Source organism: Durio zibethinus, chromosome 28 (genome assembly GCF_047325235.1).
Source record: "Durio zibethinus cultivar Kanyao isolate XHJ-2024 chromosome 28, ASM4732523v1, whole genome shotgun sequence".
NCBI classification, from domain to species: domain Eukaryota; kingdom Viridiplantae; phylum Streptophyta; class Magnoliopsida; order Malvales; family Malvaceae; genus Durio; species Durio zibethinus.
Window position 1 is genome coordinate 14,549,095 of NC_143189.1, and position 27,200 is coordinate 14,576,294.

At 29.9% G+C, this 27,200-nt stretch overlaps 2 protein-coding genes across 3 annotated transcripts; both read left to right on the plus strand.

Annotated features, from left to right (window-relative positions):
• Positions 1–1,543: 1,543 nt before the first annotated feature.
• On the plus strand, positions 1,544–6,979 carry LOC111281112 (uncharacterized). 2 transcript variants are annotated; one of them, XM_022868731.2, is made up of 9 exons: positions 1,544–1,992; positions 2,543–2,752; positions 2,904–3,006; positions 3,256–3,335; positions 3,423–3,500; positions 3,913–4,004; positions 5,777–5,888; positions 6,133–6,258; positions 6,578–6,979. In XM_022868731.2, the coding sequence occupies exons 1-9, from the start codon at positions 1,723–1,725 to the stop codon at positions 6,692–6,694; spliced, it is 1,188 nt and encodes a 395-aa protein (XP_022724466.1). In that variant the 5' UTR covers positions 1,544–1,722; the 3' UTR covers positions 6,695–6,979. The 2 variants fall into 2 exon arrangements, with proteins under 2 accessions (XP_022724466.1, XP_022724467.1); XM_022868732.2 differs by having other exon boundaries at positions 1,588–1,992; positions 6,590–6,925.
• Positions 6,980–22,191: 15,212 nt separating this feature from the next.
• On the plus strand, positions 22,192–26,323 carry LOC111281200 (F-box/kelch-repeat protein At1g51550-like). Its single transcript, XM_022868856.2, has 2 exons — positions 22,192–22,750; positions 25,112–26,323. Exons 1-2 carry the CDS (start codon positions 22,324–22,326, stop codon positions 26,080–26,082), a joined length of 1,398 nt encoding a protein of 465 aa, XP_022724591.2. The 5' UTR covers positions 22,192–22,323; the 3' UTR covers positions 26,083–26,323.
• The last annotated feature ends 877 nt before the right edge of the window (positions 26,324–27,200 follow it).

A 27,200-nucleotide genomic window follows, 5' to 3' on the forward strand; every position in this document is an offset into this window, starting at 1 on the left:
GGAGATATGAGTTTTTTATTCAAGACTATACCCTTCTTTTAGACTTAAAATAAAATAACTTGACACCAAATAACAATATAAACCCAGCTGGACTCACCTGGAACTCAATTAAAGCCTTACATTCTGCCAACGAACCATAAATAAGTCATTTAGAGCTTGAAAATAATTTTTGTAAGTCTTTCGGATCTTGAAAATAATTTTTATAAAATTTTGTATAAAATAAGGTGTTTACAATTAAATAAATTAACATTGATGTCAGACAATAATCATAAAAGTTAAGAAGATGGCTATTTTTCTAATTGACATTTTGAAATAAGAAAACATAGTAAGTATTAAAAAAGACGATTGTTTTTGCAATAAAACATAATTTTTTTCTCAAAAAGTATTGTTTTTATTTGTTAAGGGCAAATAAATTTTTAATCTAAATTTTTTCATATTATATTTTCAATAAAAATCATGTTTTTAATTTTTAAAAGATGTTTTTGTTGAAACTATAGAGTTTAAAAAATAAAATTTTCTCTTAATATATTTTAAATTAAGATAAAAATGTGATCTATGTTATATTTTTAATAAAAATCATATTTTTAAGAAAAAAATGTGATTTTTGTTTAAATTATAAAAAAATAAAATATATTTTTTTTTCATAATATATTTTTATAATATTTTATGACAAAAATTACGTACAAGTATAGTACAAGTATTGTTTTTAATTTTTTATTTACTTTAAAAATGTATACTAAACATAAAAAAAAAATATTTTTTGACCAAAATAATCATAAAAAAAAGTACACTAGAAAAGAATGAGTGGCTCTAAATATGCCACTCAATTTCTGCACACTCCAACTTATTTCTTTTAAAAATATCCATATATAAAATATCAATTTTATTTTTCAAATAAATTATAATTTTACTTTATTTATATTTATCTTTAAGGTTTTTGAAAATTTATTTTTGAGAAGTATGATTTTGACAAAAAAATTTTTACACCTATTCACAATTCATTCAATGTTTAAGGCTCTAGAAAATTTATTTATAAGAAGCACAAAGAAAGAACTTTTGTAAAAACCATAATTTGCGTACATTTCAATCAAATTAATAAAAAAAATCTTGAAATTTTATTAAAAGAACTTATGATTTAGGAATTAATTTGATGATTTTAGGGTTAAGTTTGGATTAAATTTAGATTGAATTTAGAGTAAGAGTGAAAGAACAAAGAAGATAGTGAAAAGATTAAGAAGAGAAATGTGATATTATTAGGATAGAGTGCATTTAGAAGAAATAAAAAATTATATTTTATTTTAATTAATTATTTATTAAATAAATTAATATATTATTAGAGTTGATATTTAAAATTTATAAATTTAAAAAAATTTAAATACATAATATTTTTTTAATTAAGTATATAATTAGATAGTAGAGGTTTACGAATAAATTAAGAACTTTAAAAAAAAAATTATATTGTAAATATAAGACGTATTTAGTACTAAAATGTAAAGAGTTTGTCTTTTAGTGTAAATAGAATTTTTCAAAAAATAATTAACACAATCTCTTTCTAAGATTCTGTGTGCTGACTCAAATCAACATCTCTTTCACGTTTTCTTTTTCAGCGCAAAACCCAGCCAACCCTCCCCCGCATAAACTATTAACGGTTTTTTTTTTTCTTTTTATAAACAAAAACACTGAAGATCCTTTCTTTGTCAATCCTAATTCTGTGTTTATCCTATGGAATCTCTTTCAAATTCAGTGTTCATCTCTAATCTACCTGAGACATACCCATTTCTCAACACCCACTTACCTTCTTCTTGTTTGATCAAATCGCCAAATAAACGGCTCGGGTCTCTGAAATTCAACTCTGAAATCTCTTATTTCCATGGGTTTCGTCTCCGAGCTCTGTCTCGTGAGGTTCCCGGTGAAGGCGAAGACCAGCCGCCGCCTCTTTTCCTCAATAATGGGTTTGGCTTAGTTTCTCAAGATAGTCGCTCTGTATCTAAGGTACTTTAAATTAATTCTGTTTCTCTTTTATTTACTTATCTTATATTTATGTAATATTTGCTTTTTTTTTTGTCTATTCTTGTCTGAGAACATTAAGAAAAAGATTACATGAGAATCCTCATTAACTTTCGGTTAATGCAACTGTGTATGAATGATTAAAAATTCATTTTTTGTGGATAGCAGAATGCTTGGTTTTAATTTTCATTTTATGTTTGAATGTATGTTAGATTTGAACTGTTTCCTCACCTTTAATGAAAAATGAATTTGCTTTTTTAGCGACTCTTGAGAAAGCAAAAGCAAATAGCCAAAGGAAAACCAGATGAAACTTAAGAGGTTAAAAAATTTTCAAATCTAAAGTGCCTAAATTTTTCTTTAAATGGTTTGATAAGGGTGTGGGGTGTGGATGAGACTATGTTTTATGAGTTCGTAGCTCTAGCATGATCTTTGGAACCCTTCTTTTTTTCTTCTCTCCTGGTTGACAATAGCACTTGTTGGTTATATCAAGTGTCTACTTTGACTCAGTATTAATAGTATCTCTCATGTTTTAAAGGGTGATTCAAATCACAATAAAAGTGGCGAAAAGGATGTAGAAAAATTTATAAAGGTTGAAACCCCTGGTACTGTCCAACCTGGAAGTGGAGCAAGTGGGGGTACAAGAGCTGGGCTTTTCAGAACCCCAATATCTGGTGGAGTGCAGAGTGCAACTTCAGCGCACGGGTTACCTCCACCGGCCTTAGCAGTCCGTAATCTGATGGAACAAGTAAAGGCTATTATTTGAGTTCTAAATACTGTCATATCTTGAAAAGTGGAAAAAAGAAATAGAAGATTCTATCTATTCTCTTTCCCTGTGTTTCCTTTGCAGTTTTATTTTAATTTAATAGTCCTGAATTTATTGACCTCTGTAATTTAAGGCCAGATTTGCTCATTTATGCACTGTAATGTCTCGGATGCACCACCGACGAGAAGGGTATCCTTTTGGCTCCTTGGTAGATTTTGCGCCAGATTCAATGGGTCGTAAGTAGTTGACTTCTGAAGTTCTGTTATTTGGTTACTTTTGGTTCCAACGTAAATGTTTTACATGAACATTTATTTAAACTTTTTTTTTTCTTCTGTTAACGTTTTATTTTGAAGCGAGAGAGCCTTTGTAACTGTGTGCTTATCCTTTAAAAAAGCAGCATACTTTCTTTGCCTAAAAATTGGACAGCTGTGTAAACAGAAGCTGATTTTGTGCATCTCTTTTTTTTTTTTTTTTTCCAATTGCAGATCCAATATTTTCATTTTCGCCTCTAGCCATCCACACAAGGAATCTATTAGCAGACCCCAAGTGCACCCTTGTCGTGCAGGTTAATTCTTGTGATCCTTTAACTCTGATGGAATATCTGGCTTAGTTATGCTCCATTTATGGAATTTATTGACAGTTTGGTTTACAGATACCTGGATGGAGTGGCTTATCAAATGCAAGGGTAACGATATTTGGCGATGTCTACCCACTTCCCGAACATGAACAGGTGGTCACCTAGGTCTTTCTTTTTGGTGGTGGGAGGGGGAGGGGTGGGAAGAGGGATAAGTAAATATAGGGTTGGGATGCTTACTAAAAAAAGGTTGAGACTTCTTCTTTTTCCTTGATGGGATCATGGCTTTATGGCTTTACAAATGGCTGTAGTTCTGTTGCCTTGGAATCTCCTTGTCGATTAGCTTTCAGAAGATTTCTATTCGGAGGAAAATCCATTTCCTGACCTTTTAAAGAATACATAATTTGGATAATTTTTCCACTTGTTTTTCCCCTTCTTCTCTTTGATTGCATGTTTAGAGGTTATCCTTTATCTCTAGGCTCCACTAAATGTCTGCCATGATTTGTATTATGCATATCTATATAATTTCTGCCTAAATTATGCCTCAACAAGCTGGTTATTATGCTAGGAATGGGCTCATAAACAGTACATAGCAAAACATCAACAAGGGCAATCACAGCAGTGGGGGAATTTCTACTACTACAGGATGCAGAACATAAGGTTTGCTTTGGTCTATAGTTTTTCTCATTTCTGATGCCAGCTAATATTTCCTGCTTAGAGAGACTGTGGGCTAATTCTTTAGGCATTGCATCTATCTATGACCTTTTTTTCTTGGTGATAGTTTTGACTGGAAAATTTTAATATCTGTTTTGGATTCATGCACATCTTATAATATTTAGTAGAGGTTAATGTCTCAAAAGCACCAATTAGAAATTCATGTGTTTTTTTTTTTTTTTTTTGGGGGGGGGGGGGAGGGAAGGTGGTGTCCATAGTTTGGCTGTCCTCTGCTGCCTTATTGTTGGTGTCCTTGCTTACAAAATGTGACGATAGTTTCCAAGCTACTAGTGATTTTACCTTGCCCTGGTCAAGCTGAATAAGTTGGTTTACGTGTGAACTGAGATAGAGGTTTTTCATATATAACTGCATTTTTTCCCTTAATAATATTTTACTGTAAGTAGAAAACAGCTTTTGATGTTGTTTCACTGAATTTTTAGAATCAATGCTTGTCATGCTTGTATATTTAGTTTGTGTTTTACTACCACAAGCTTTGGTTTAACTAGAGATGACACTTGAGAGAGTTGCAACTAGTTTTTTTCTTCCTTGTTTGCCTTAAAAGACTGTTTTCTGTTTAAATCACTCATGCGGGTTGGTAAGATTCTCTTTTTCTTCTCCATATGGAAAGTTGATTCTTGTTTCCACTTCATCCGTCAAATCCTAAGAAAACTCTTGCACAAATCTATAATGTCAAGTGTACCTCTCATCCATACATCTAAAACTTAAAAAATCTTTCTGGTTGTCCTATTAGCGAAAATATCAACATTTTAAAAACTGGACCTGTTAAAGAACTGGTAAGGTGACAATTTCTAGTTGAAACAGGTGGTTTAAATGCTTCTTCATTAATTTATTCCTTTTGTTTTAAGTGTTTTCTTCTTTCATTTTTTAGTTTTGTAAAGCTTTTGAAAGTTAATGGACTTAGAAATAATGCAAGATACTGAAAGAAGTAATGATGCGATTGTGGGGAGTGCACCCTTAAGATTGCCTGAGGAGGAGATTATTCCTAAGCAAAGCTTGCAGTTACCCCTGACTAGATTACCAAAGAAAATAAAAAATTTCAAAAGCCTTACAAAACTAAAAAAATGAAAGAAGAAAACACCTGAAAAAAAAGAAATAAAAAAAAAAAAATGGTGTTTGAACTGCTTGGTTCAACCTGAATTGGTCACCTTACCGGTTCTTTGAGCAGTCCAGTTTTAAAAACATTGTTCATAACGCCTAGTCTTGGCTTTCAAGGAATTCTTTGTGTGAGGTATGCTTGTGGCATCATGATCCAGTTTGGTCCTGTTTGCCATGCAGCCATCTAAATTTTCTTGTTCTAGGGATGTCAAATCAGTGTTTTGTTCAAGGATATAGTTCTATTCTATTCTATTTTTCTTTATTCCCTCTTTGATAACATAAATTGGCTGGACATGGAGAAACAAAGAAAATCCTGTTGTGGTGTGTGTTTTGATTGTTATTTTCCTTGTCTTGTATTATCTACCTTAGGACTCTGGGTTTCTATATAACATATATAACCATGTAAAATAATGTGATGGTTTCAGATTTAGAAGTCTGATTAGCGGTGGGATAAAAAATAACCAGTTAATAAACTATTTCCCATTTTTTCTCATTTCTTTCCTACTAGTAATTATATTAATATTTTCTAATATTTTGTACTTATATAATATGTCACGCGATGCACACAATGGACATGTTTATTTATCAAAATTTATTTTCAGTGACGTATATTTCATTGGAGGATTTGGCACTGTTGCGTGGGTTGATGTCAAGGAATATGAGGCACTTAAACCCGATAAGATTGCAGTTGATGGAGGTGAACAAAATCTGAAGGTGAACCTTCTAAATTCTCAAAATCTCAGTTTTCCTGTTGCATGGTATTCTATGCTATATTTTTTTGTGTTTCTTTTCTCTTAACTGTGCCAGTGTGGCTGCTGCTGCCACCAAAAGTGGTTCTTTGTTCTTTCCCATCGAAGTTCTCAATCTACTAATCCATTTCTTATACATGTGCTCCAATGCAATTTGTAAATATGCCCATTTTTGGGATAATTTGGATTTTAATTTGCTTTTACTATAGGAACTCAATGCAACCTTTTCAAAGCCCCTCAAAGAGCTGTTATCAGCAGAAGCTGAGGTTGATGATGCGGCCATCATATCAATAGACAGCAAGGGAATTGACATTAGGGTCCGTCAAGGTGCACAGGTATCATTTATTCCGTATGATGACAATTGACATGTGGAAGGTGTGGGTAGGGGTGATAAAGGTTTGGTTATTTTGGTTAATGTATAATATAATGAATTTTCAAAATTCGATTTGAATCCGAACCTATTTCCTTAAAAAATTGAATTGTATCGAGCCAAATTAAAACATAAAATAGCCAAACTGAAATCAAACAGAATAAGAGAAAAATCGATCCAAATATTACAGTTTCAAATCAGTTGTTAGTTTTTTTGGTTTTTTTCTCACCCCAAGGTGTCGTGGTTTATGCTAGTTTTATATAATTATGTTCAAATCTTTACAGTTTAACATACAGAGGTTATCGTTCGAAGAAGGGCAGGCTGTTGAAAAATTAGAGGAAGCCAAAGCTGCTCTGCGGAAAGTAATAAAGAGAGGCCAAGTGCACAATCTGAAGCGATAGAAGTCACATTTTTGGCCTTTATATAGGAGCATAATGCGAAACGAAGGACATCTCGGCCATCACTGAATGTGATATTATAGAGGACGTTGTTATTATACATAAAGTTTGTAATTCCTTTTGGTTGTAATTTCTAAAAGGATTGTTCCCCACATTTTTGTTCCAGCATATGTTTTTGTTAGAATAAAAGTAAGAGTATGACTTGGAACTTAATGCAAAGCCACATTTCTTCCATGCTGGTTTTCCAGAAATTTTGGGAGGATTTCCTGGCGGTACTGTTATGGTCAATGCTTGTGATTGAGTCATTTAAAATTAGAGGTTCCAAAGTGAAAGTTCCGGGGTTCCCAAGAAGGGAGAGGGAGGAATTATGTAGGGGTGTAAACTATAAACTAATTGCATATGAATACTATGATCGTTGATTTTTAAAGTTGTTCGTGTTTAATAAAAAAATTTTATATTATATTCATGTTTGATTTATTTAGATATTAAAATGTTTAAATTCGGTTTAGAATCGAATCATTTAAATTTAATGAACTTATTCATAAATAGTAAATAAATATATTTAAAAATACATAAATAAATATAAATTAATAACTAAAAAATTGATCTTGCAAACTAATAACTTAAGCTATAAGGAGTGAAAGGGACATGTTTACTTATAAAGAATTTCTTTCTCCGTATTGATTTTTGAGGCTATGTAGGATAGAAAAATTATAAACAAAGTATTTTCTATAACTTGTTTATCGTCCATTTTAAGCCATCGAAAATTATATTTTTAATAATATTTTAAAAATATTATGAAAGATTTTTAATGTGTTATGTGTATTTTTCAATATATTAATATTAAAATATGATTAAAATTTTATTAAAAGATATTTAATTATAAAATAATCATATTACAAAAAATAAAAATAAAATATAAATAAGTATTTATTAAATCTATTCACAAACGTCAAATGAATTTATTTATAAACATAAATAAATGAAACATATTTTTGTTTGTGTTCAATTCATTTATTAAGTAAATATTAATATATCATTCAAAATTATTTATTAAGTTTAATAAATGAAAATGAACAAAACCAAATATATTTATAAATAATTCATCGAAAGCTTTAATTATTCTCTTAAGTAGGATTTATAAGATGGGAAATAGAATAACTCTCAATATGAGATACTTGATTTCAAAGGTAAACAAAGAAAATAAGATGGGTGAAGTAAAGGATAAAGTTAGATATAATAATTTTAGATACATTATAAAATTAATATAAAAATAATATAAAAAATATATAAAATTGATACTATTTAAATTTTTGATAAAAATTTTATATTAATTTAATAAAAATAAAAGAAAATATGTTTTATATTTGGTATGTAAATATAAATTATAATATGATAATTTTAATATTTTATATATATTTAATGCAAAACTGATAAAAGTATCTGTATATTACGTGAATTGTTGTCAGGTCCAGATAAAGCTGATATGAGTCACTGGAGAAATTATTTCTGTGCAATCTTTTTCTGTACATCGGCAAGTTTCAAATCCTTTTCTCTTATGGAACACTACAAAATTGCATGCTATCACGCTGACATTTTGCCGCGGTTACACATTTCGTTTAAATATTACTTTATCAAGCATTAGGAAATGTAGGTTGCTATCAGTGAATTTTGCTAAATGGATAGATGATAAAGTCAACCCGAATTTGAAAAAAAATATAATCGATTCGAATTTGATATTTTTTAATATAAGTTATTTTTAATTTAAACTCAATCTAATTTAATTTGATTGAAAAAATTAATTATTTAAATTTGTTTAACTTAAATTCAAATTAATCCGAATCATCAAATGGTCAACATGAGAGATTAATCCAAAATGATTTACAATTAAATTGATTAGATTTTAAAACTCAATAATTTATGTTATAATAGTTTTGTGAATCTATAGTCGAATTTTAAAAACACAATGAATCAAAATTTATTAAAAAAATAATTTTTGAATTTATAAAAATAATTTAGGTTTAAGAGTATGATTAAGTGTGAAGAATGTGATTAGAAACCCCGCAACATCCGTTTTAAAAAGATATCAATTAATTATGAGTTATTATTTAATCTTGTAAAAAATATCTTAATTTTGATATTTAAAATTAATTTCCCTAAATCTCTTTTTATTATCAAAATTTTGGCTTTTTTTTTGTTTTTATTATGACTTTTTATTATTTCATTTTTTTACAAAATTTTCTCTCTTTTTTTTATTCTTTTAAATTATGATTATTCCATTTTATTTAAAAAATAAATTAAAACCTTATTATTGAAAAACATCTTAAAATATTTCAGTACACTGGTAACATTGAAAATTTTTTTCTCATTTAGAGATTTTGTAAGAATTATTACGTAGATTTTCTTAAAATCTCATCAAAGATTTGCATCAGATAATATTTATGCATACATATGTACTCTTTATTTTATTTTATTTTATTTTGTTTTGTTTCATTTTATTTACTTAAAAAAACTATTTGTTCATTTTTTAAAAAAATGTGTTTATTAATTTTTCCCTTTTTCTTAAATTTTTTTAATTTTTTCCCACATTTTATGCATTTTTTAATGAAAGAAAACAGATTTTTTTATAAATATTCTAATATACTAGTAGTATTTAAAAAAAATATTCTCATTTAAAGATTTCAAAGGAATCACTACATAGATATCCTTAAAATCTCATTATTGAAAAAATTCCCATTTAAAAAGAATTTTCTTTTCTTTAAAAAAAATCAACATGCTTTTTCTTTTAAAACGTATATCTATATTTAAAAATTTTTAAAATTAAATATGTATAGATAAGCAAATAAATGACTTAACACAAAAAATATATATAAAAAAAATAAAAAAAAAAACCAAAAAGATTGGTCAATATCGGTCAATAGTCCAAGGAGCGATTCAGTCGGTTTGGCCAATTCAGCACGGTTCAAGATTGTTTTCTGTAGTCTTGAGCAATTCTTTGCCAGTTTAATGATAGTTTGGGTAGTTCGAACTGGCTCGGACTAGTCCAAGTGGGTTTGACTCGAGTAAGAGCCTAGCTGGTTTCAATCAAGTCAGTCGTGTGGATCAGATCTAGTTCAATTTACTGGTTCGGATCTAACTTAATTTTCTTATAAAACCAACAATTTTTTTTTTCAAGTTCATTTCAATTTCTCATGAAAAAAATCCAAACTTTCTCTCTACACTTAAAAAATACAATCCAACTGTTGCTTTTGAATCCAGATTTTGATCACTAGCCACAACGTTGGTCGTCGTTCGCTGCCAGTGACAATGCTAGAATACTTTCAAAATGCATCCACCAGCTCTTTTTTTTTTTCATCATCTTTCCTTTTTGTAACTTGGATTTTCAGAAACTTTCTGAATTCTTCTAGATATAAGTTGTAAGTCGTGGCTGTCAAGTCTTAAAAGATTGGCCACCATCACTCCAAGCCAATCTTCCTCCTAGTATGTCTTTCTATTACCCAATACCTTATTCCTCAACAAAAATTACCCTTAAAACCACCCACAACTCCTTTAAGCCGAAACTTCCCCTTTTGTGCTTTGATACTTTTTTTTTTTTTTGTGCTGATGTTTCCTACCAGATGATATGTAATGATATTTTTATGTTTTGCTATTTTTGGCCTCTTGGAGGGTTGTTGGTCCAGCTAGTTTATGTTTTATATATTTTTTTTGGGTTTCTACGGATGTAGGATAGATCTCGATTTGAATTAGTTTTAGATAGTGAAGGTCGACGGTTTAAAGGTCTGTTTGGTGTTTGGTGTTATGGTTCGACCTACGATGGGGCTTTAGAGGGGTGATCCACTTGATTGAGGGACTATGTTTTAGAGTCTAAAGGAATGTAGTTTAATAGGGGTTTTGGGTTTTTTTTTTTTTTTGGCAATGGGATTAAAGGCATTGATGAGTTTTTGTGGGTAAAGTCGATTGTTTGGTTGGAAGCAGCCAAAGGTTCTACTTGTTAAAATTAGCCCCCTCAGCTCTGTTTTTGGTTTTAACCATTATAACCAATTGGGATTTCAAATCCTAGATTTTCAGGGCTTGTGGAGGTTTCAAGGTATCACAAGTGGCAGGAAAGTTTGTCAAATTTTCTGCTATAAGGGATGACTTTATAGGATTTGGTTGTTGTCATTAGGTTTTTAAAACAATTCCAGTCCTATTATCGATTTTCTGAAGTTTTAGCATACCCATTTTAGGTTTTGGCAAAATTGCTTGATAGGAAAGGATTGATTACCATAACTAGAAGAGGTTGGGCAGTAGTAGGGTGGTTGGATAAATGGATAAAGGAGGCTAGGGGTTGATAGAGGATAATTGGTAGGGTGGCTGGCTGATGGTTGTGTAGCTTGTAAGAGGTGCCTTGCGTGTCACCTATTGCTAGTTTCATAGACCTTTCTTTTATTTATTTTTTGATTTTTTTCTTTAATTTTTCATATTTTTTATTTCGTTAATTTTTAAAATTTAATTAATTATAAAGAAACAACTTTGGGCTTTAAATATGAAAAATAGACCTTCAACTTTTAAACCTAACTGATTTAGGCCTTAGGATTTTAAGCCCCTATTACTTATGCAAATTATGATGGGCTTTGGCCCAATATCTTGGGCTTAATTTTAATTTCAGACCTTTTTAACTTGATTGCATTTCGAAGTCAATCTTGAAGTCTTTATCAATAATTCATAACTCAAAAATCAATGTTAAATCGACCTAGTGAAAATTGTAATATAAGTTCGAAAGTAAAATTAATTTGGAACATGAAATTATTAACCTAGACAAAATTAGTGTTTACAGTTACCCTTCTTTGCAAATTGTTAAGAATTAAGAATAAGACAAAGATATAGGCAATAATTTTATCTGGGCCCATTGATCCAAACATTTTTTTTTTAAATTTTTTTCATTGTTTTATCTTTGTTCTATTTTGTTTTGTTTTGTTTTTTTTTTTTTTTTTGTGCTTCTCTCATTAGAGGCTCGACAAATTTAAACATTGAACTAAAAGGCTTTTCTCAGTAAAGGTTTGATAACTTTAAAAATCAAATTGAAAGGTTCCCTTCATTAGAGGTTCGATAACTTTAAGAATTAAATTAAAAGGCTCTTTTCATTATATGCATGATAACTTTAAAAATCAAAATAAAATGCTCCTTTCATTAAAGACTCGATTACTTTAAAAATCAAACTGAAAGGCTTTTCTTATTAGAAGCTCAACCACTTACAAAAATTAAATTGAAATTACATGAAGATTATGCTCCAAAGTTTTATAAATCATAACACTTGAATAGATTCAGCTCGAAAGATTTACGAATCTTGCTTGGAAACCTAGAGACTATGCTTGGAGGTCTTACAAGTCTCAATACTAATAAATGCTCCTTTAAACATAGGCCAAGAAACTTTAAAAATCTCATTTAGAAAATATTCCTCTAATTAGAGGCATTGAAACTTTAAAAATCTTATATGAAAAAAGCTCATATAATTAGAGGCAATAACATTGTAAAAATCTCATGGGAAAAAATCTAATCTAATTAGAGACATTAAAATTTTAAAAATCTCATTTTATGCCGACTTAACTAGGTTTAAAACTTTGTGCCAGCTAGATTGGTCTTAACAATTCTAATTGATGCCATGGTCTTGAATTCTTAGTTGGTGCCATGGGCTTGAATTGTCATCTTGAAATTCTCAAAAGATTTTCAACATTTTTCCTTTTCTAATGTAGACACCCAATTGGGTCCAAGCCCAGATCAATTGGGCCTGGCCCAAAAGGGTAAGCCCAATTCAATTTCTATATGGTATTATTTTTATTATTTTTTTTCTTTCTTTTGTATTTTATGTATTTTATTATTTATTATTATTATTATTGTGTATTAATATATATATATATATATTTATTTATTTTTTCTGTTAATATTTATATGTATTTTATTTATATAGTTATATTTGTTATTATTATGTTATCATTATTATTATATTATTATTATCATTATCATTTTTTTTGGTAAATATTTTTGGATTTATCTTATTTTATATTTTAATTATCTGTTAATTTTATTTTATTCATCCATCTGATTTTGTTTGATTATCTGATAGTATTATTATTTTTTTTTCTTTTTTTTCTTTTTTGATGGCTAAGATTAAATGTTGAAGAATCCTACTAGGAGTGGGGATTCAATCAAAAGAGTCCAATTGGATTCAAAGATTGAATCCCCGTCCAAGAAGGAATTAGGATTGATCAGGAACTCCTCATCAACCCCTATAAAAGGCACCCTCCTAGAATAGATGGAAAAGACAAAAGAAAACAGTGAGTAAAGCTACTGAATTTGAGAGAAAAGAGGTGTATAGAAGAGTTTTCGAAGGCTAAAGAAGGTTAAGAAGAGTTAGGATAGCTGTAGGGATTGGAAATAATTTTTTAGAAATTTTTGGCGAAAAATTTTTTTGGAAATTTTTGAGAAATTTCCAGATTCCAATGAAAATTCCGGCGAAGTTTGAATTTTTTGGCCAAAATTTCAGCCAACCTTGAAGTTTCCGGCGACCAACCCAGTTTTCGGCGAAGAATCTCAGAAACCGGTGATCTTTCGACCAACTTTCGGTGAATTTCCAGATTTCGGTGACTTTTTCCAAAATCTGACGAAAATTCCACCGATGTTCTTCAGTTTTTAGAGAGAAGGGAGAGGAAAAAAGAAGAAGAGAGAGAGAGAGGAGAAGGGTTCTGCCGAAAAACAGAGGAAAATACCTTTTATACCCGCTTAAAACGAGGTCATTTTGGTCTTAAGTAACCAGAGGATCCGCGCGTTTTGCCGAAACCCGACCTGAGCGTATACCCGCTTCTGACCCGCGCATGCCTGCCTCCCTCCGAGCCAAGCCGAGCCGAGTCGAGCTTCCCAAGCCACTCCCCCGAGTCGTTTCTCTTCCTTGAGCTGAGCCGAGCCGAGCCGCGATCCGAGCCGCTTCAGGTTTTTTTTTTTTTTAATTTTTTATTTATTTGTTTTATCTTTATTTATTTTTATTTATTAGATTAGATTTATTTAATATTTTTTCTTTATCTTATTTTTATTTTTGTTTTACTTTTCTTTAATTTTTTTATTTTTATTTATTTTCACTTTTTTTTATTATCTATTTTTTTTAAAGAAAAATCAAAATTTCCAAAAAAATATTTTTAGGGAAAAGTTGAAAGTATCAATTTTCCTTAAAAATAAATTTTCAAAAAAAAAAAAGATTTTTGAGGAAAAGTTGAAAGTATCAATTTTCCTTAAAAACAAAGTTTCAAAAAAAAAAGGATTTTTGAGGAAAAGTTGAAAGTATCAATTTTTCTTGAAAATCAAAATTTCCAAAAAAATATTTTTAGGGAAAAGTTAAAAGTATCAATTTTCCTAAAAAATAAAATTTCAAAAAAAAAAGATTTTTGGAGAAAAGTTGAAAGTATCAATTTTCCTTGAAAATCAAAATTTCCAAAAAAAATATTTTTAGGGAAAAGTTGAAAGTATCAATTTTCCTTAAAAGTAAATTTTCAAAAAAATATTTTTGGAGAAAAGTTGAAAGTATCAATTTTCCCTACACAAGAACAATCATCCTCTCCTTCCTTTCTATTTTGATTTTGATTTTTCTTTAATTAATCCGACGACGGAGCCTCTGCAAGTGAAACAGTAGTTTTTCTTGCATACTTTTGAGGTGAGAAAATTTTCTCAATTTTTTGCTAAAAGTATTAGAGTCAATTGAGAAAAATTTCCAATAATTAATTACTTGGTAAAATTTTAAGGCTTTTGGATAACACAAATTTAAGCTGGTACCATCTTTTGATTGGCGTTGTGAGGGTGCTATAACCTTCCTCACACGTAACCGAACTCCCGAACCCTGTTCTGGTTTGTAGACCTGAACCTATTCTTTTAGGGACCCTTAAACTTAGGTGTTCCCTGAAAGGACAGATTATTTAGGTGGCCAATCGCACCTAGATAAAAAAGATTGGTGGCGACTCCTAAAAGTCAATGTCTAACGATAGATCCCCGGATCTAGACGTTATGACAGTTTGGTGACTCCACTGGGGACGTTCGAGAGTCAGGCCAGCAAATAATTTGTGTTATCCAAAAGCCAAATAAAATAGAACCATTTTGTATATATGTGTTATTATTCATTCATGTTTATTCACTTTGTTAATTATGTCATTCATGTGCATGTGCATAACATGAGCTCTATACCCGAGCTCTGTCCTTCTAGGAGGGAGTAAAGTACCTATTGCTTTCGTGAGGTCTAATGCCTCCGCAGTGGCTAGCGAAATACTCTCACTCAAATTGAACCTTTTTCGCTTGTAGCCTATAATGGGTGAGGATTAGGGTGCCTTACTAGTCTGTGATGGACAATGATGTAAGGAACAATTTGAAAACCTTTAGATTTTAACCTTGAACCACATATAGTGAACCTTAGAAGTGCCTAAATCTAAGATAGAGCCCTTTCTACCCAATGATAGATATATCCTGAAATTAGGGCACAAGAGGGTGTTTATCTAATCATTTTGATTGTCTGACTTTGTGCATCATTTTCATTATCATATGTAACATTACGCATCAGCATCATTGTCATTTCATCCATGAAACTAACTGTATTGTTTGTCTGATTGTATGCATCTACATTACTTTCATGATCATGTTTTAACACAATCATTTACATCCATTTCATATTAGATTTTATTCAGAAAAATGTACATTTCATCTGTGTATCAAAGCATCATACATAAGGCACAGCATAACATTTCTAATCATAAGTATGGTACTCAAGGTCCGAGGATAGCTCCATCTAGCGAAAACCCTGCTCATCCATACAACACAAGATCCAGAGCAAGGCAAATGGAAGAAGAAAGTTCTCATAGATTTGAAAAGCTAAAAAAAGCTCAGGAGAAGATTGAAAGTGAACTAAGCAAGATTCTGGATGCCCTTAATAACATGAATAAAAGAAAAGGAGTTGAAGGAAGTACAAGCCAGCAAAAAGTGGCTGACCCTTTGTACCCTCCAGGTTTTGGCCCACTTCAGGCCCAGTCTACCCAAGAGGTCCCACCACAACATTTTGCATATCCAACATGTCCTGGAATGCCATTATAATGCGAATGTTTTTTCTAAAAATAATGGTGCAAATGTAATAGTTCTTCAACAAAAATGGTTACTAACAATGCAAATGCAAGTGTTTTTCCCATGATACAAATGCCCTATGCAAATAACTATGCAAATGCCTTTTACAAAGATATAAAAGCAAAAATGCAATGTAGATGCACGTGAATGCTAAATTTTCCTTTGAAAACAATTCTTTTCTTAAAAATTTACAGATGAAAAAAAAAACTTAAAGATTTTTATCTAAAATCAAATATTCTCATTTGAAAAAATTCACATCCAAAAATCAAATATTCTTATTTGAAAATTTTAAAGATTCACATATAAAAATAAAAGATTCTCACTTAAAAAATTCAAATATTCATATATAAAAAATCAAAGATTCTCATTTGAAAAAATTCAGAGATTCATATATAATTTGAAAAAACTCAGAGATTCACATCTAAAAAATAAATATTTTCATTTGAAGAATTCAAAGATTCACATCTAAAAATCAAATATTCGTGTCTGAAAAATTCAAAGATTCATATTTAAAAATCTAAGATTCTCATTTGAAATTTTCATATCTAAAAATGAAAGATTCTTATTTAAAAATTTCACATCTAAAAATCAAATATTCATATTTGAAAACTTCAAAGATTCACATTTAAAAATCAAATATTTTCATTTGAAAAATTATAGATTCACACATAAAAATCAAATATTCTAATCTAGAAATCAAATATTCTCATTTGAGGGTTTTGAGATTCATATTGGGGTTTGCAAAAGCTTACAAAATGATACAAATACATGAATCAAAATGATGCAGATGCATTCCTAATTATACAAACACAAATATCCTTACCAATGACGAAAATGTTTTTTTTTTTATGATGCAAGTACCCTTTTGCGAATGCAAGTACAAAATTCCTTACCTTGGATACAAATGCTTAAAAAAATCATTCTTTTTTTGTCACAAAATTATTTTCTTTTTAATTTTAAATTGTTTGATTGTTTCTTTTTCCTTAAATCAGCTTTTTTTCGACAACTGGTGTTTACTATTATGGATGAAAGAGGCAAATATTTTCCTTTTTCAAACAAATTGAATGATTTATCACATCAAAATTTTTGTTCACAAAGGAATGCCTCACAACTTTGATAAGAAAAATGAATGATCTTTCATCTAGGCTTATGAATGAAACACTAATTTTTTAAATCTATGAATTCCTCAAAAATAAAAAATTTTGAATCATTCTGAGGTGTAATCAAACTTTAACATTCTTTTAGTTTCTAAGTTTGGCATTTTGGTAAATGTCAAGGCGAGTTATAGTAGGCTCAAAATTTTAGAAGGTTATTGAGGAATGGAAGAAAAAGGCTCAAATTTTGAAAATGGATTTTAAACTTTCATGACGTTGACATTCTTGGATCTTTCAAAAGCTTTGGCTTTTTCATTAGGCATCAAAATTGGCTTCAGAGTTTCAAATTTGCTTTGAACTGCCCCTTTTTGGGTTTTCACCTATGAGATTCACTCTTCATTATTTTTTTATTTTTTCTTTCTTCTCGCTTGTTCCATCATTCACTTATTCAAAATTCATCCAAATTGGATTAATGACTCAAAAAGGATAATTTTCATAAAGAGATAGGAAAAAGCTTCGTAGGTTATGATAACTTTTCAAGGAAAATACTCTTCAGTTTAAGTATCTATGTTTGATCAAAATAAACTTTTCATAGCTTGCAACATAGGCCCAGATTCGAGGTTTTGAAAAAAACAAAGGATAGATAAGCCTAAAGCATGTGTTTTAAGGTTGATAAAACCAAAAACCATTTCTTGTAGAGGGTTTTTTTTAGTGGACATTTGTCATTCTCTTCTTAATTATTGCCATTCCATCATATTATTCATTTCTTTCTTTTTTCTTATTGTTTGCTTATTTATTTTTTTGCTTTTTTTCCTTGCCTTTTTTTCTTCTTTTCTACTTTTATTTGCACATTTCCACTTCTAATGATGTGAGTTCAAAACTTTTTGGAAACTCATTTTCTTGGATACTTGTCCCTCAACATATAGGGTTTTTTTTTAGACTTGGGACTTCAGCATACATGATTCTTGAATATGCCCCATTTTGCCCCTCTAATGTGGAAAGTGATCATTGGGCAAAGTTCATTTAGAAAGAATCCATCAAACCCAAAGGGGTAGCAAGTGAATAATTTTTAATGTTTGCGAAAGGATAATGAAAGATGACCATTTGTCATATCAAGCACGGTCGCTTAATTTGAAGAGTAGTTTCTTTTAAGAAAATGAATTTAAAGAAAGTTTTTTTTTTTTTTTTTGATTTTTAGGTTTTCTCAACTTTCACTTTTAGTTTTTTCATTTTAAGCTTCTTGGTTTCTTTCACAAAATTTTTAGCTTCCTTTCTTCTTTTTATTTTTATTTTGATTTTTCAAGCCTTTGTTTAAATTTATTAGAATTTCTTAAATGCATGATATCAAAACCATCTTTTATTTTTTTTTTCCATTTTTTTTTATTTTCACATGTCTCTCATAACTCATAAACAACTTATAAGAGATGTCCCAATTTAACATGCGATTTCAAATGAAAACCCATATGATAATGATAATCACTTTGATGAACATCCTTGGGGGCTTAAATTTTTTATGTCATTGGATCAAAAGGAAGGGTTATGGCATAAATTAATCAAGTAAGGGCAATGAGTTAACTTTGCTTTTTAGGTCCATGTGCCTCAATATGGAACAAGATAGGGTAAGATTGGGGCCTTCATGTCTTGATAAATTTAAGGTTATAGCATAGTCTTGACACATCAAATTACCAATATTTAGATTCTTTAAAAAAATTTCATACTTGTCCGCTCTTTTAGAATCCCAAAGAAATCTTTTTTTTTTTTTTAAATTCATTTTCTCATTGTTCATTTCTTAATAAAAGATTATCACCTTTTTATATCACAATATGATCAAATAAAGATAAGGTTCAAAAATTTAAATTCATGCCCCTTAAAGGGTTATGGTTGATGAGTCAAATTATTTGAGTGGTTTAGGACATGAGAGTTGAAAAAGGTGAATGTATTAGATCAGTTCATTTCTAATAGTAATCACCTATTCCTTTAAGACCCTTATTGCTTTTTGTACATAAACATGAATTGCTCTTCTCTTTTTGAAAAAGCCTATTTTTTCAAAAAGAAAATTACTTTGCTTTTTTTTTTTTATCTTAATTTTTCTTTATCATTTAAAAAAATGCTTATATGGAGCTTTGTTTTCAAACAAATGCAAATAAACTTTTTTCATTTTTTTTAATTTTTCTAAGGAGCTGACAAAGGGTGTCAATAGGGTGGTTGGTCGACGATTGTTCAGCTTGTAAGTAGTGCCTTGAACGACAACTATTGTCAGTTTCACAAACTCTTCTTGTTTTTAATTTTTTGTTTTTTTGACTTTTCTTTAATTTTTTCAAATTTTTTCATTTCTTTAGTTATTAAAATTTAATTAATTATAGAGAAATAGCTTTAGGCCATAAATATGAAAATTGGATCTTGGGCTTTTAAACCCAATAAATTTGGGCCTTAGGATTTTAAACCCTAATTACTTATGCAAATTGTAATGGACTTTGATCCAATATATTTGACTTAATTTTAATTTTGGATCTTTCTACCTTGATTGAACTTGAAAACAAGAACCTAAAATTACTTAAATCCACCCGAATGTCAAAATTGAAAAATCGGAATGAAAAATTATTAAAATTGAAAATGACTTAAACATGAAATGACTTGAATAATCTGATTCAAAGTAATTCAATCTAGGTCTAACTTGACTGGCTCAATTGTCACTTGTACTAAATCGATAAAGAAAAAGCAAAATAATAGTTAAATAATATTTTTAATTATGAATAATTGATAAAGAAAAAGTAATTTTAATTTTAATGGTTATGGACTTAACTTTTTGTAATCACTAATACCACAAAAAATTTTGAATAATGTCATGGTAAATATTCCACATGTTTTCTACTATGAATAATTATCTTTGACTTTTTTTTTTATATGTATACCTTTTGATTTTAGACATAACAAAAGCATTCTTTAAAAAGAAGTTATCTTGGTTTTAGTATAACACATGATTTTCTTCAATATTTTTACACATAATATATGATTTGAAATTTACACATAATATTTGCTAATTACTAATTTTTTAATCAAATAAAAAAGACGCCTAATAATCTTAGTTTTATTCGTAGAATACAAAATTCACCACGTGGTTAAAAGTAGAATATATTACCCTTGTGATTATTTCACTTTGGCCTCATAAGATGTTTACACATCCATTCCCTCTTATTTCATATAACTCCATTTGTGTTTTGGTACCTTACCTTATTGAGATTTTCTTCATTTATAAGCTCATTAAAACTAATTTTATTTTTTGTTGTCTAATAAAAAATGAAAAGCAAAAGAATGAAAATGAATTGAAAATAAAAAAACAAAAAATAAAAAGCAAAAGTACTAATAGTATAAAGGCTAACTTATTCATCAAAATTTTTTCTTAAAATTTTTATTTAACAAATATTTTTCTTTATCAAGCATATTTATTTACTAAAAAAACTTAAATTACTCAAAATTATCTTCAATCAAATAAGCAATTATCAATTTTTTTTATTTCAATCATAGTTTCCAACATAAAATGTATTTAGAATCGGTCAAGCTTAATTGATGAAGTCAGTTTAGAAATGGTGGTTGATTAGATTTTATTTAGATGAATGGTGAGGTGAGTTGTGGTAAAATTAAAAAAAATAATTATTATTATTATAATTGTAATTGATAAAAAATATATTGTAGCTATGATTAAAAAAAATTAATAATAAATTTATGTTGGTTTAACATCATTAAAGTTAATATTTGAATTTAATTGATAGTGAGATGAGCTTAATCACATTACATGAAAAATATAATGAAATCTAAATGAAAATTTAATTATGCATCACAACAGTTCAAAATTAAATTGGATTTGATTTAATTTTTCAAACAATATATAACTTGACTCATTTATTTTTAAGTAAGAATGGTAACGATTTAAATTAAATTAAATTTTATTTAATTTATTAAATAATATGTAATATTATAAATTTATAAATTTTAATTTTAATTTAAATTAATTATTTAAAAAATCTATTCAAATTGAATATTGATTCAATTTATTGTTTTTAAAAATTTTTTATGTATTATTTTAATATAATTTTTAATATTTTTAAATAAATTTAGATACAAAATAATTATTTTATTTTATAAAATTTAAATATATAAAAAGTAATAAAATTATATAATTTAATTCAATTTAATTTTTTAATTTTTTAATTTAAAATTTAATCTCAATTTAATATATATTTAATATTTAAATTAAATTCGAATGAAATAAAAAAAATCGAATAAAATCAAATACCTCAAGGCCATGTCAAGACCCCACACGTCCGATTGTAGCTCATTATTTCACAAACAGGACAACGCAAATGGCCAAGGCCTCGTTGGCCCCCACCCGTCTCTTTCCATGCTTCTGAATTTACCATAAAAACGCGCAAAATTTTTGTTTTTCCTTGTTCAAATGTCAAGAAAACCTATCAATTTTGCCATTGTCCTGTAACATCAATAACGATCCCGACAAAATGAGAATATAATCCAACCCTGTCTTGCCGTTCATTCATGTATTTCCATAAAATAAAATATTAATAATTTATGTATAAATTATTTTTATATTTATATTATATTTAATATAAAAATTATAAATCATAATTTTTGTTAATATAAAAATTATACATTATAACTGATATAAAAATATAAAATATAATTTTTTAATTTTATAAAATTTATATATAATTTTTATTTAATTAAATTATATCATATATATATATTGTATATTTTGTATTATATCACTAGGGTTGACAGCTTAATTCGAAATCGACAGATTTCAGTATGATTCAACCTCATAAAATTGATTTTTTTTTTTAAATCGAATTTCGAATCAGATCAGATCGAGTATTATTAAGAAAAAATCGAGATCAGATAGAATTCGAATTTTAAATAAATTCGACTCGATATTATATAAGTAATTATTTTTTAATTTTTTAATTATATATATTTATATTTAAAAAATAATATTTTATATTTTAAAAAATAATATTTTATTAATTTTGGATTGAGTATGATTTATATAATAACGAATTTAGGTCGAATTCGAATATAAAAACTTAAAAAAACCTTTGAATCGAAAACGAATATAAATTTTATAGTTATAAAATCGAATCGAATTCTACGAGTAAAAATTCGCTTCTACCCAAACCGTTAGATAAAGTATCACTCATGCGGATCACTGCAGCGTGTTTTTATTTACATTTGGTAACAAATTATAATCCCACCGCATTTTGCCATTTTCCGGTCACATGAACCATAACAATAAGAGCCAGACCAATTTTAGAGCATTTTAGCCTCCGCCCTCCACACGCGCACTCACCTCCCATTAACCATAGCCATATAATCCAAGCAATCACACCACTTTTTTCCATGGCAGAAAGCAGCACCACTGCCGGTACCAGCAACTTCACTAATGGATCACTTATTGATAACTTGGCTCCAGACGATCTTTTTGCAATCTTGCTTTTACTTCCTATAGAGTCAATTCTATCTTTTGCCATGACTTGTAAGAAATTCAGGTTTCTGGCAAGTTCTAATTCTCTGTGGGAGTCCATATGCAGGAGAGATTGGGGAACTACTGCTGTAGATGCCCTCAAGTCTTCTTGTCATGGTGATGAGGATCATCAGCTGCTTCCATGGATTAGGCTATACAAGCAGGTCTCTCAGCTTGACTTGGTTTGTTGCTACAAGCTCTCTGACCCAGATCCTGATTTGATGTTGCCAAGTCCCAGAGCCTCTCACTCTCTCAATTTTGTGTCTGGTTGCCTGGTTTTGTTTGGTGGCGGCTGTGAAGGAGGTCAGTCACTTGTACAGATAATATATAGCTCTATCTTTGCTTTTGCTTTAGCTTTGGTGCATGTTTCCTACTATGACATATCTCTTGTTTTCTTTGACGGGTTTCTGTTGTAAAATGTGTATGTGGTGCTTTAATATCAACTGGCCTAAGGTTCTTATGAAGTTCTTATTTGATAATAGTTAAGTACATCTATGTCAAACAGGCAGTGCCAGATCAATGATTTTTGTTTTTTTTTAAATGTTCACTTATAATATATATATATATATATATAAACTGTCCATGATTTATCAAATTTATCAATAGAAATGGTGTACAAGTAAAAATTTTGGAGTGTCCAGGGAAAATTTTTCTTGTTTTAAATTTCCAATCTTTGGGGTTGTCCATGGACACCCTATCTATAGATATGGATCGGCAAGGGAAATATTAGGTAACGGCTAGTGAAAGTGATTAAGATGATATTTAAGCAAAGAAATTTGTAATTAATGTATTATTTCTTTTTGAATTTAGAGAAAGACAATCTGTAAGCACCAGTAACTGGATCCGTTACGTAATCAGGTTAAATTTTCAGTTTGGTAGTATATTATTGAATTCAAAGATCTATGTAGTTAGAAAGTCGAACACCGTGATTAGAATCTGTCTTAACTTTCGTAGGCATTCTCTTTTATCATTTTGTTGGCACTAGGCTAAACAGGAAGCTTACTAATACTAAAAGGACAGTTCTATTGGAATCTTCCAAGCATTGATGCCTGCATCAAGTCTGGCTCTGTAGTTGTTATTACTTGCTTTCTGTTACACATTTTTTTTCTTTCTTAAAGTTACTATAAAGTAAAAGCAAATGTTAGAGTGCAAATTATAATTGGTTTGAAATGAATAAATTGCTGAAATGAAACACTAATTGTTGCATATGATATCATTCTACGTAAAGTCATGCACTAAGTTATCCAAACAGTAACTTAGCATTTTTCTTTTCATAAAACATGGACATCATTACTGCAGGAGCACTGCAGTTGGTTCTGGTACTTGCAAAAGATTGTACCATATACTACCAACTTTCTAGTGATAAATTTTTCCTGCAGTTTTGGGTGATTTAAATAGCTTTCCAGGAGCAAAAACTTCACTAGTCAGGAATTAAAAATTAGCCACAGCTCATGAATGTAACTTCACCATAATGTACTTTTAATTGATTCTATTCTTTTCTGAATGGTTTATGTGTGCTCGAGTGTAACAGGCAAGATATCATCCTGAAGGACTAACACGAATTTTCACGAGCAGAGCGTAGCTAATGTTGAAAACTAAATATATATATATATATATATATATATATAAGTTCTAGGCAAGCCTAGCCATTCCCCATTATTGTACCAAAATTTATGGTAACAGTCAAGAAAAATACCTAATCCATTTTTACACCAGTCACACATTTTGTAGTTGAGGTGACAAACATGGACCAATGTGTAGCCAGTATTATATGGTAAGAATCTGAATTCAAAGCAAACTAACTGCAAGAAAGATCACTATGATACATTTATTTACATGATAAGCAAATTCAATGTTTGCCCAGGAAACCAGAGGAGATTGACCAATTACATTCTTTTGTGTTGTATGTGTGTAAATTGCATTAATTCATTTATTGGATAGGAGGTGGTTTCACATGATGTTTTATACATGATGAGAACACAAACTACTGTAACCGTAAAAATCTTATGGCCACTTTGCTTAGGCCTGTTATAGATGGCTACTTTCTGCTGTAATGGTAAAAATCTTAGACTGACAAGTGCAGTAGCATGAGTTCATGTTGTAGAAGCAACCACTGTTTTTAGATCTAGGCATTTGAGTGACAGACCCGAAGTCATTTTGACAATTTAAAAATTCCTAGATGGACCAATTAGGGTCTTCTTGATTATTATGAAATTGTAAGGTGGCATGTGAACTTCCCAAAGATGGCATCGTTTCTGCCAATTTCCTTGCTTCTATCTATGGATGGCAAGGAGCATACACTAATTCGAGCAACATAGGAGTTGTTGGAAGAATATCATCACTCTTAAGTTTGAATGATACAAGATTCATGGTATAAGATTGCTAAAGTTAACAAATATGAGGAGCCCTCAGTGAACAAAACATTTTGAACAATCCGCTGTTTTACTTTGTTTTGGGAAGATAGAAACCTTTCATATGTTGGAAATGTAATCTTTAGTGAAGCGCAGTTATGGCCAGTGATTTGGCAAATAATTAAGTAAAGATTTACACAATTATCATCCAACTGGTTTCGTATTTAGTAACTAGTTAAAATTTAGAAATCTTCTTTGTATAGTTATCTCATTGATATCATAACTTTTTGGAGTGTTCTTTTCATCATATTAGGACGCCATCTTGATGACACTTGGGCTGCATACATTGGTAATAATTCTCGGAGGATGTTGAAGTGGCAGAAGATTCATTCAGGTATCCCAAGTGGGAGATTTGGGCATACATGTGTTGTCATTGAAAATTATCTTGTTCTGTTTGGAGGAATCAATGACCGGGGGGATCGTCACAGTGATACATGGGTGGGGCAAGTAGCATTCCACGAGAGCCTTGGTATCTCATTGTCATGGAGGCTGCTAGATGTGGGGTCAATAGCACCAACTCCTCGTGGAGCTCATGCCGCATGTTGCATAAGCAACAGGAAGATGGTCATTCAAGGAGGAATTGGTCCAGATGGCGTCAGGTTGGGTGATACATGGGTTGTAGAACTCTCAGAAAATCTTCGTTTTGGAACATGGCATGAGATTGTGACTCATCCCTCACCTCCTGCTCGTTCAGGACATTCATTGACACGCATAGCGGAAACACAAACAATTCTATTCGGTGGGAGAGGATTGGGTTATGAGGTGCTGAATGATGTCTGGCTCTTGGATATGTCTGAAGGTTATTCGAAATGGGCACAAATATTTTATGAATTGCAAAGCATACCAGCAGGAGTTTCCCTCCCACGAGTTGGCCATTCAGCTACATTCATCTTAGGAGGACGACTGCTAATTCATGGAGGAGAAGATTCACAGAGGCACCGGAAGGATGACTTTTGGATATTAGATATTAGTGCCATATCGTTAGAAAGAGTGCAGCCAGCTAGATTGAGCTCAAAGAGATTGTTGGCAAACATGTGGAGGAGACTTAAAGCTAAGGGCTATAAATCCAAGTCCAGATCATTTCACCAAGCTTGCGTGGATAACTCAGGGCGTTATTTATATGTGTATGGTGGAATGGTGGATGGATTACCTCAGCCTGCAGAAGGAGCCGGGCTTAGGTTTGATGGAGATCTGTTTCTGGTGGAGCTGGTGCTTCAGCTGTAAAAAAAGAAGTTAGAGCCCTATTGTAAATATTTCCATCAAAGGTATGGTACTGCACTGAAGTCTTGTACATTCACCTTCTCAATTAGCACCTCCCCTGTTAGTGTATGTGTTTCATGGACATGGACAAATATTACGAAATAAAATACATGTCCCAGACTTCCAGTGTGCTGTCCCCTGATGGCTTCTTTACCATGAAACATGAATCACTGGTTCAGGGCACCAATGGTTTTAGAGTCGCATATATATTTGATGAACTGTTTCTCAACACTTGGTTGGAGAGGATCTCACTTACAGTTGTTACACTAAAATTAACTGATCATAATTCAAAATTATATAAGATTCATCAAAATTTTATATGAAGCTTAGAGGTATAGCCAGGGCAGGTAGATGTCTCGGTCCCTCAAAAATTTTAACAATCTTATACAAGAGTGCCTGGCCCGACCTATTACAATGCTTGGCCACCTTTGCGCATTGAAATTATTATTTGGCTTCTCTTTTTCCCTATAGCTGGTTTCGCTTTAGATGAAACTTATATTATATAATTTTTATTATAATTAAATAATTATAAAATTATAATAAAAAATTTATAAGTGAAATACACCGAATTATTAGTTGGTATATTCCTTCTATCTATTTTGCTAATATAAGGACTGACTGCGGTAAACTAGCCTTATAATAATACTTCTTGCAGTAGGGTTGCTATAACAAATTTGGTCATTAATGACATGTAAAATAATATCATTAAATATTTATTTTTTTATCATCATATATAATTCGTGACAAAAAATTAAATATTACGATGTTCGTCACGTTTACACTGTCACTAAAAGTCTAATGTCACAATAACAAAATATCATCATTTATTATGAATTTACAGTGACAATAAAATCAAATGTTACCTTATATTTTATTTTTTTTTGTGATGTTATCTTTTGTCAGCTATGTATAAAAAAATGTCATTAAATGTTATAATCGTCACAAATTAAATGATAAAATTTGATATATTAGTGACAAAAATTAAATTATCATAGTATTGGTGACACAATTATCGTCACTAATGATTGTAAGATAATATCTACCATGATAATAAAATCAAACATTATCTTATGCTTTATTTT

Excerpts from the sequence above, each read along its gene's own strand:
- LOC111281112 (XM_022868731.2), top strand. The coding sequence starts at position 1,723 with ATGGAATCTCTTTCAAATTCAGTGTTCATCTCTAATCTACCTGAGACA. Across the intron at positions 3,501-3,912 it reads CACTTCCCGAACATGAACAG|GAATGGGCTCATAAACAGTA; the intron begins GTGGTCACCTAG and ends TTATTATGCTAG. Across the intron at positions 4,005-5,776 it reads TACAGGATGCAGAACATAAG|TGACGTATATTTCATTGGAG; the intron begins GTTTGCTTTGGT and ends ATTTATTTTCAG.
- LOC111281200 (XM_022868856.2), top strand. The coding sequence starts at position 22,324 with ATGGCAGAAAGCAGCACCACTGCCGGTACCAGCAACTTCACTAATGGA. Across the intron at positions 22,751-25,111 it reads TGGTGGCGGCTGTGAAGGAG|GACGCCATCTTGATGACACT; the intron begins GTCAGTCACTTG and ends TCATCATATTAG.